Raw genomic sequence first — 10,753 nt, forward strand, 5'->3', positions numbered from 1 at the left:
CCGGCTCCCCCACTCACCGTACGAAACACAGTGGCATGCCACTATTTCACGCCGGTTTTCTGTGGGGGTGTGGTACTAAACATTATACATTCTTGTTTTTAATATTCAGTTTTGAAATCTACTGAATTAATTGCGGGTTCATGTAATTTTAAGTAGGTAAACGTAGATCAACATTTTATAACATGATAAAAGCGGAAGCTTCGTGATCTCCTATAATTCAATTAACTTTAACTCATTTTAATATTTTAACTACTTACGAAAAACACGGCAAAATAAGCAAAGACACGTCCAGTACGCGGAGCCAAAGGTATGTAAATATAATCACGCAGCCAGGAGTGCACTACGCGGTTCCAGGCGCGATAATAATTGGAAAATCTTGATTTTGTCCACCAATCCTAAAATTTAGAGCCGTACTATATAAAATATAAAAATTCTATTTTTTTATAAACTAGATTTCCACCCGTGGCTTCAACCGCGTGTTCAAAAAAAATACTTAATTCGATATCGTTTTCTCATAAGGTTTCCGTTCCTCGTTAGATTTATGGGATAAAACTATCCTATGTCCTTTTTTTGATCTCAATCTATCCCAGTACCAAATTTCATTCAAATCGGTTCAGAGGTTTATTCCTGAACAACAGACCGTGACAAACAAAGTTACTTTCGCGTTTTTAATATAAGTAGAGATAGTGAAGCCTCGGGCGAAATAAGTACAGGATATATTTAATATTGTTACGTTAAAAATTAGTTGAAAGCTGCTTGCGTATCATTTACCTTACTTTTAAGGCTGAACTTTTTTACGACTACTCTTAGCTGTTATATACCTACATATAAAGCATGTGCAACTTTTATAATACAATTAGGGTACCTCATAAAAGAGACGGTCTCCAAATGTCAGCATCTCGGCGAAAGCATTGAGCCAAGCGTGTAAAAGGCAATAAAAACCACACAGGAACGATATTAATCCAGGCAGAACACAAGCAAACATTCCACGGACAACAGTTCCTGCTTCGATCTAAAACATTTAAAACAATCGATTGGGATATGTATCAGAACTAATTAAGTAAAAGTTTCAGTCTAAAATATCTACTATAAATAAAAGTTTCATTTATAAATTTTAACTTACTGTTGGGGATTTACCATAATCGGACCAGTAAGGCAAAATAAAGCGCTCCCATAGAAAGCTGTTGTAAAATATTATAGCAGCGACCTCAGAGAAGTGAAATAATACCACATCCCATCTAATCCGCTTTGTCCTGGAATAAACAAAATTATTAATGTGACAAAAATTTTGCGTAATATATACGGCTTAAGATTTAAACATTTTGGTGCCCATTTTGAGAAAATTCTGAGGATGAATATTTTTTATGCTTTATGATTGAAAATTCTATTTTTTTCCTCTTTGGGAAATTCATTAAGTTTCGAGTAAAATACTTATATGTGCTGCTAATACCTAGTAGCTACGTGTATATATCATTTTTGTAGGAAACAAACAACTTTTCATGCATATATTAAAATATGTAGTGTATAGAATTCTATTATACATCGATTTCATTACATATTTCGTACGAATCACTGCTTGCTATTAGATAAAATGCTTTCAAAGATGTAGCTGGTAGTTGGTTGTAGGTAAAATACTCAATTAATCGAACATTCTGGTAAAGCAATTAAACAACCAGAACTATTTTTATTATGAAACGACAATTACCTGGGATACGAATCTCTGTATAGAAGCGTTGGTGCAAATATATAATATACATAGTGCTTGAATGTAGGCAACGGTGTTGGGTCGTCATGGCATCGTGGAATACAGGCCACTGCTATAGACCATATCTTCATCACAAATCTAAACTGTAAAAAAATGTATTTAATACTTCCTGGTTCATGTAACATTAACCTACCTAATTGATATTGATCGAGATCATAGATTATACACTTATATACTGATCGAGATGATGAAAATATTCATGAATAGTATACATACTTAGAAATCGGTATACCTATACCAAAATATATGACACATTTTTAATTTTATTGTTGAGTTTCGAATAGATATAATGATTGATCTTATAAGCTTATTCCGTAACCATAATTTTGATTATAGTTTTCATTACAAATACTAGCAAATTAGTTTTCTATCGGTGCGTAATAAAAAATCAGGAGCGTAATTAATTGTTAGTACCTACTTATTGAGTAAAGTCGCTATAAAAGGTCGAGGTCGAGGGTGTTTGTTACATAGAAATGGAGGTATAGTGCTGTTGTACATGGATATTTATTTATTATCTATATTATTGATAGTTAACCGAGAATAAAAACAGTATGAACAAACGTTTATTGCTTAATATCCATTTTCGTTCGAAGCGGAATATGAGTGTTTGTAGCAAATAATGTTATATCTAATAGAATAAATAGAATGTATACATATAATAAAACAGTAACAAGGCCATATCTGTAAATAAAAATACGCTTTCCGTTTGTCTGATTGTAATTTTCAAACAAAATTTCGCCAATATGTGATTAAATGAGGAAATTCGATGTCTTAAAACATTTTTTTTTTATTTTTATTTTAAATTTGTAAGATATAAAGATAGACAGGTTGAAAATTCTTCATTGCATTCAAAATTTACATAAACACATAGATTAAACATAAACAAAAGAGAAAACATGCACAAATACAGGTCATATCGCTAGTACCTAATCAATAAAAATACGAAGTTTTAAAAGAGGTGAACAAATATTTAAGTTATAGGATAAACGAACATCTGATAAATATACCTAGCGATTGTAACAAAATAAATAAACGTATGATATAAGTCATATCATATATAGTTACAATAAATTTTCTGACTTTATAGCGACAGTAATGAAAAGGAGGGAGAAGCTAAGAAAGTGAAAGAAAGTGATTAGGGAGTCTTAGGAAAAGTTTAAACTAAAAAAAACTTAAAACTTTTAAAAGTTTGGGTTTGTTGAACTTTTAAAGGCTCATTACAAAGCTCAGTAGCACGATTTATAATAGAGGTCTCTACATAGGTTTTCGATAAAATAAATAGTTGACAAGATCTAAGTCGGGGTTCGAGATCGGACGAGCGTGCAGGAAATAAATTGATTTTTCAATTTATCTGCACACGTGGATAACATCACCACTGCTTAAAACGGCGAAGGAAAACATCGTGAGGAAACCGGCATGTCCAAGAATCAAAAGTTCGACGACATGTTACATCTGTCAACCTGCACTTGGCCAGCGTGGTAGATTATGGCCTAAACCCTGTCCCACTCGTCCCACTGCTGGGACGCCTGTGTCCCAGCAGTGGGAACATATATGGGCTAATGATGATGATGACGACTCATCTAAAGTTATACTGTATCTACGAATACTCCAAAAATCCAAGATGTACAAATTTATATAGTCCATGCGAGCAAATCTGCAATGAGCGGAATATCTATATTCATATATTGCTGCTGAGGGTAGGTAACGTAATGTTTTGAGTTGCACGAATCAATCGATTACGCAAAAAGTCGAACTTATTAGGCTAAATATTATGAATGGTCTAAGGTATGTCAGGCAAATTAATTTATATATTTGAATGGGTGGACTTGGAGTCGCTAATTTTCAATAACGTTTTTAACGAGGCGGGATATGAACCCGCGTCATTTTGCCAAACCGTAGCAACGCCTAGCCTCTCGACCACCCGTGATCCCGCCTCAGACTCCCGTACGCACATGAAAACGAAAAACCCTTTTTTTCTATTCTTTAAAAATTCTCATATAGGTATAAAGCATATCAATATCAATGCTATAAAAATAAAAATTAAACGTTTTTTGTTATATATATATATATATATATATATATATATATATATATATATATATATATATATATATATATATATATATATATATATATATATATATATATATATATATATATATATATATATATATATATATATATATATATATATATATATATATATATATATATATATCTAATTAATAGTTAGATTTATTGATACTTGTTGAATCAAAACTGTGATTAAATGTATAGTCAGAGTTCTAATAGCATGTAATACGATTACAATGCAGCGCATGCGGCGTGGCCACAGTAGGTAATGGTGTTTGTCAGCAACAGACGGCGCGGATGGCGTTATTTACCGTCGGCGGCCGCTGGCTGACGAGGGTTTCAGCTGATTTATGTTACGTTTCACTTTCTACACTGTTTTGCTGCCTTATATCTTCATACATTTTCCCTCTCGTTGTAATGGTCAGGTAAGACACGAAACATTTTTTGTTTTTGTTAAAGCCACTACTTGGGTTTTGGTGTAGTCTATAGGATTAGTATGAAGGTAATTTATTGTTGTATATTATTTAGTTTGTAGTTTGTAATCAGTAATTACTTAACCTTTTAAGCTAGCTACCTATGCTAAGCTGGTAACCTAGGAAATAATTACAAAATTACAGATACAAAAATACATCTGAAAAACCAACTATATTTATCTATACTTCCCTGTCTTATTTTTGTACACTCGCCTCTTTTATTATTTAAGAATATTATTTCTAAGCTTGGATGAAAACTTAAGAAACTACGTATAGGGCTCCTACACATAACGTTAGTAATAAAACTTTTGCCTCCCAAGTTCTCGTATCACGGATAGAACATATTTCTTGGATAAGTTTAAAGTTTATGTCAAACATATTAATAAGAAATTACCTATAATTTTCACTAGCATATCTTATTTAGCCAATATACAGTATCTGTGGTAGATGACTATTATAATTATTTTGGCTATGACTGTGGCTAGTATTTATGTCATTATGTCAATATACAAATGTAAATTGAATACATAGACATAGATATACTTAATAGGTTGTTGTGTTTATCGGGATCAACAAAAATGTCAAATTGTTTCAAGTTTTTATCATATGTTCGGTCTCTTCGTTCTATTGGAACTAATAATGGAATAACTTTACTATATCTGTATAAGTCTATTTTATTAATACATTTAAGATAATTGAGGAAACGCAATATGAATAGATATAAAGAATTTTCATTGATAGTAATGTTAATGATAAATAATACAAATAGCATAAAATGTATCTACTGATTTTTGTAAAATACATTTAGAGAACCTAAAGTTGAAATAATTCAAATACAAAATTTTGAATATTTTAATAAATATCAAGCAGGAGTAATCCACAACTACGTTCCTAATAATTGATTCAACACCTAATTTAAAACGTCCATGTGTCGCGTACACCAACCAGTAAATTTATGTAAAGAGTTAGGACATATTACTGTGACTTCTAAATTTAATCTAAGCCGAATATGTAAATAAAATGTTGTAAATGTTTGTTTAAATCATTTTTGGCATTTTGATATTGCAGTTTTGTTAATTTATCTATATAAAGGTCACGTAGATAAAAATCTCACGTAAGAAAAAGACATAATTTCCATTATAAGCAGCTCTTCAGACAATTACAACTTTGAAAATATTCGTAAGTGTTATTTTTAAATAATTAATGATTCTATGAAACAGTAATATTGAATTCTTATAAAATAGCAGAATTATGTGGCTTTAAAAATCTATGAATAATTATTAATCTCTTTACTTTATAAAGGTCAGGCATTAAAAAAACGGCCAAGTGCGTGTCGCACTTGCGCACCGAGGTTTTCATACAAACCAATCTTTTTTACATGACATACTAATTACTGTTAGTATTTTGCATTTAGAATGAACTGTATGAAAAATACATATATCTATATTTTTTATCTAAACTTCACTCTAACTCATTAACAAAACTAATACATTCGATAATGAAAACCCGTTATTTATTGTTCTATCTTTATGAAATACCTTAGCAGATACAAATGAGTTACCATCTCGCAAGAAACTGTGACGGATGACCCTACAGCCAGATGTTTGCTTCCTAAATCCCAACACGTTACGGCAATTAAAGTTGTCTCCAAAGCGATTAGACATCCCAAACCAATTAGGGACCATATTTGACATGCCGCTGAAAGAAACAAAAATTATATTAATATAGATAGATTACGTAAGATTATTATTTTGGTTTATTTTTTGGGATTGGATTTATTATCTACACATCATGTTGTGTCCTAGCATATTCAGAAAGTTCACCACTGTCCACTGCTCACGATCGTACTTTTTTATCTTCTTAGTTAATCAAACTTAGAATATGGGACCAAAATACTTCAACGATGCGTCATAAATATTGTGTTATATAAAATGATATTGTCATACAGTTATATGCATGTTGTAGTGCTTGGTGTTTAAGTAGACTGTATATTTAATATTAAACTTGTTTTTAAAATTTCATCTCAAGACAATTTTCCCAAATACACTTTTATATTTCTTATCCGAGAAAGTTTGTTAGCGTGATTAAGTTTGAGACAGAATAAGCGAGTTTCTGAACAAAAAGGTCAGTCGGATAAGCATCGGTTAGTTTTGTTAGAAATCTTTTGGTATCCCGGATAAACTATTTTATGCAATAGAGATAAAAATGTTTAAGTGATAAAATGTAGGCATCTATATTTTAAATCTTTTGTAAGATACAAAGCATGCTTATACCTTATGGGTACAAAATAAAAATCTTCCATGATGTGTTCGCGTATGTTTTTAACCTCAATATTGATAATCTTGGCTGATCACAAGGATTATTGTAGCGGAAAGGTTACAGGAAAGTGAGCTGAAGCTCTGTGACGTGGTAAATTAGGCCATAGAGTGACTAAAAGGTAAATTCTAATAACACGTTTCACTTTCATTTAAAGCTCCTTTATGTTTAAATATTGTAATTTTAATATATCCTACCATTAATTTGATTATTTGACGATATAATATATATTCTGATAGTATATAATTATATTAAATAACTTTATAACAATGCAATATGAGGCAATATAAGGAAATTATTTATTACTATTACTTATACTTTTGTGAATAATAAATAATATCAAGTTATTTAAATAATGTGTGTATATCACACTCTGTATCCCTTTGAAATTCCCTTTTTTATTTGATCTCATAGCAGCATACGGATGTTTATATGTTGTAACATTATGTGTTTCAGGTACTCTTTTCTAGTTAACCTTGTTTCTCAACGTATTGTTCTATTTGTGTAGCTTTATTGGGCACAAGATTTCGTAAATTGAATTGTTTGTAAGAAACAACGTCGATATTTATTTAGTACATTAATAAGTATAGGCAGAGTTATATACGGCAGAAGCCATTGAATATTGTAATGTTATCTATATTTTTATGTTTTCAGGGTTGTTTTTGTTACTTCCAATCACTCGATCTGTAGCTGCATTTGACACAGTAGTCGCTTGTAACAAAAGAGCTAATGAGTTAAATCCATTTGGGAATTATTATAGCTAGAACCTAAACACTTATGTATATTGCTCATTTAAACAATCCTAATTTTTAAATTATTTTCCTTTTCTCACCTAGTATGATCTAGTTAATTTTTAACCTCATATTCCGCCAGTGCCCAGTACCTTTTGCCATTTCTTAAGTATTTTCCAGAAACAAGTTTATGTGATGTCTTAACTATAGAATGAAATGAATTTAGCTAGTTAATTTTATTGCCCAATTGTGGCGATATCGCAATTATTATTTATCAATTTATTTTCATTTGCACTGAAATGATCGCAATAATTCACGGGTAAAAGTAATTTGATAATAAAATATTACATTGTAGTGTGCAACTGTACGGGTTATCAATAAAATATTTTTAGGGTCAGCGAACTCAGTTTAAAATTTTATGATGAAACTTATCTCAATTTATGTTGCTCAATTTTCTTGTTTAAGTTTATCCTGTTTTAATGAAAACTTGGTCACATCACTAACAGTTATATTTCACGTGTCACAAAAAATGATATGCATGTATTACAAAAAAAAAACGTTATATATCAAACAAGCTTCATATACAAAACGTCTCTTTTTCGTAGACTATTCTCTAGTGTTTCTATCCTCTTGCAAATCTATTATATTATTTGATATATACATTTGCACGTATGTATGCTACCACAGGTGCACAGTATTCCTTCAATCACGTAGTGCGATGGGCAGAAAATTTGTCACGATCGGAGAGACATGGCTCAGCTTTACGCATCCTATTAATATTGGCAGTGTCAGTATTACAATATTAGTTTGTAATTTGTATTAAATTGCAGCCCAAACATAACGATTATCTTTCCTAATATCTTCAAAACGTTATTTACACCACTCACTACATATAGGTACTTACTACACCGACGGCTTAAGGGAAATTATTGATTTTATAATTCTTTGTATTTGTCTCCGCTTGCATTAGAATAATAGATGTTATAATCTATAAGCACAGATAACATAATACTATACTGTATAACATAAATGTTAAAATTTAGAAAAGCTGCAAAAATAAGGGACTACCTGGGGTGAAGAAAGTGGGTGATTTTTTTAAATATTTATGACATATATATGTGAATTATAAAATAATTCTACTATATCCTACTAATATTATAAATGCGAAAGTTTGTAAGGATGTGTGTGTGTGTTTGTTGCTCTTTCGCGCAAACTACTGAACCGATTGCAATAAAAATTGGTACGTAGATAGCTGGACAACTGGAATAACATATAGACAACTTTTTATCCCGATATCCCTACGGGATACGGACTTACGCGGGTAAAACCGCGGGGCGCAGCTAGTTTAATGATAATTGCATTCAAAAAACACACAGGTGTCAATTCCAGAATCAACGTTCAGGATTTTAATTGAATGGAGAAATTTATTTGTGTTCATATTCTTCGAGATTGGGAAAATTAGAGATGTAAATTATCGTTTTGCACTCGTTTTATCACAGTTTAATATGTTATTGTCTATACATGATAACCCTTTAATTAAGTGATTATATTCATTAAATGGGGCAAATAAAATAGCATGCTTATATAATATGTGGACAATTATTTTTTTAGACGGAATGTTTTCAGTAAAAATGAAAAAACAAAAGTTCCTAATGTATTAATATTAAATCGTAGCATCAATTTTCACTGACATTATACACTGCGCAATTAATTAATATAAAAGAAATACCTGGATTATTTTTGATAAGTTTTCTTGTAGCAGCGTATATCCTTAGTCCAGGGTAAAATAAAAGCGCTAGAGAGAACTCGAACAACCAAATCTTTATAGCGCGCCGGATGTCTCCAAATCCATGAACAACTGATGCAATGCCGATATTTATTCTATTAAAAATCGATATTTATTATACATTTGCTCTTATATAAACGTATATGTTGAATTAATTAGAACACCCTACATTCCAAATACATATTAAATCAAGCACTTTAAGCATTAAGCACTCACACACCAAAGGTTAGAGTGCTCATCTAATAGTTAATTCTGGGAATTGTAATAGTAACTCCTTAAGTCCTTTGTGGATCTTTTAAGGGTTATTTGCATATTATTATAGAAAAGGTTTAGGCGGTATTATGTAGACTCTATTGTACCAACTCGGGAGCTAGTTATTTTTGGATTATTTAAACGATGTGGAAAATCCGGGGTTTAAATACGTAATCCTATTAGAAAAGGAGACTTGTGCTGAGGATATAATGTGAAATAAGAAATGGGACAAATAGACTAGTATTTTACTTGCTTTCCACGTTCGACGAGATCGTATGTAACTGTGTCACAGAGAAGTACAACTAGAATGGCAACAAAAATATGGTAAATGGCTCGAATATGCAAGGAGTGTTCTGTAAGAACCGTCAAAATAGATTCACGCTGTATAAATTCTGGTTCTTTTTTAATTACGCCTCCGGATACGGTTCCATTGTGCTGTCTTGCTGACTGGTGACGGTTGCGTAAAACGCCTATTTGTTCCATTATAGGAATCTATCTGAAATGACGTGGTTTTATTATTATAAAAATTAACATAAAATTAGATCATGGTGGTAATGAAATTAAAAGATTTACATTTTTAATAATAGGGAATGGAATGAATGAGTAATGGCAAGAAAATATTAAAGCCCGCAATTTTTTTAATGTTAAATCCTGATAGATTATAAGAAATATTTCAATCTTTTCAATGGGCTGAACCTGCCTGTTATGTACACTTAAATTATATTTATTAATACGTACCTTTTTCAATTATTTGTCATTAGAATAAAACACGAAAGTTTTCGGGCTTCCCTTTTCCAAATATTATTATTTTAAACTATTGCGCAGAATAAATTTTCTGTCACCAATAACGAGCAAATGTTTACGCACTTCAAATTGATAGCAAATACAGCTTGTTTACGCGAATTCTAATATATTTACTCCCAATAACTGGTAGATGACCCAATTATAGTCCCTATGCGGGTTACTATTTGTACACATCGTTTGTATATAATAACAACATTTGCCAAAGGGTATATGCCTATTAATTGAGAGTATACAAGTGATACATAACTATAAACTGTCCACAAACACGACTTGCGATCACACGTGTATGCCTAAAGTATATGAATTGTAAGTACTCTATTCAGACATTTGGTTTATCAGAAAAGTCGTTTACATGGGACGCAGTGGACGATTGTTTATATTATCAACAGCTGTTACTTTGATAAGGGAAAGTGAACTAAAACAAATAAGAGTGGTATAAAATGTTAAAAACATTTACTCTAAGTTTCCATGATTTATTATAACATGACTCCGTAGATACCTCGATGTTCTGATAAATATATTCAAATATAAAATTATTGGTTTAAAATATTAC

At 31.0% G+C, this 10,753-nt stretch overlaps 1 protein-coding gene across 1 annotated transcript in view; it reads right to left on the reverse strand.

The window, feature by feature from the left end:
• Positions 1–10,475, reverse strand: part of LOC119835008 (sterol O-acyltransferase 2) — a 14,256-nt gene extending 3,781 nt beyond the window's left edge. Inside the window, exons 1-8 of the mRNA XM_038359587.1 lie at positions 10,135–10,475; positions 9,650–9,892; positions 9,088–9,239; positions 5,873–6,009; positions 1,706–1,848; positions 1,124–1,253; positions 866–1,012; positions 258–395 (exon numbers count right to left, since the gene is read on the reverse strand). Of these exons, the coding sequence (XP_038215515.1) occupies positions 258–395; positions 866–1,012; positions 1,124–1,253; positions 1,706–1,848; positions 5,873–6,009; positions 9,088–9,239; positions 9,650–9,879 (1,077 nt within the window). The 5' untranslated portion in view covers positions 9,880–9,892; positions 10,135–10,475. The remainder of the gene's footprint in view (positions 1–257; positions 396–865; positions 1,013–1,123; positions 1,254–1,705; positions 1,849–5,872; positions 6,010–9,087; positions 9,240–9,649; positions 9,893–10,134) is intronic.
• Between the last annotated feature and the right edge of the window lie 278 nt (positions 10,476–10,753).

Source organism: Zerene cesonia, chromosome 20 (genome assembly GCF_012273895.1).
Source record: "Zerene cesonia ecotype Mississippi chromosome 20, Zerene_cesonia_1.1, whole genome shotgun sequence".
NCBI classification, from domain to species: domain Eukaryota; kingdom Metazoa; phylum Arthropoda; class Insecta; order Lepidoptera; family Pieridae; genus Zerene; species Zerene cesonia.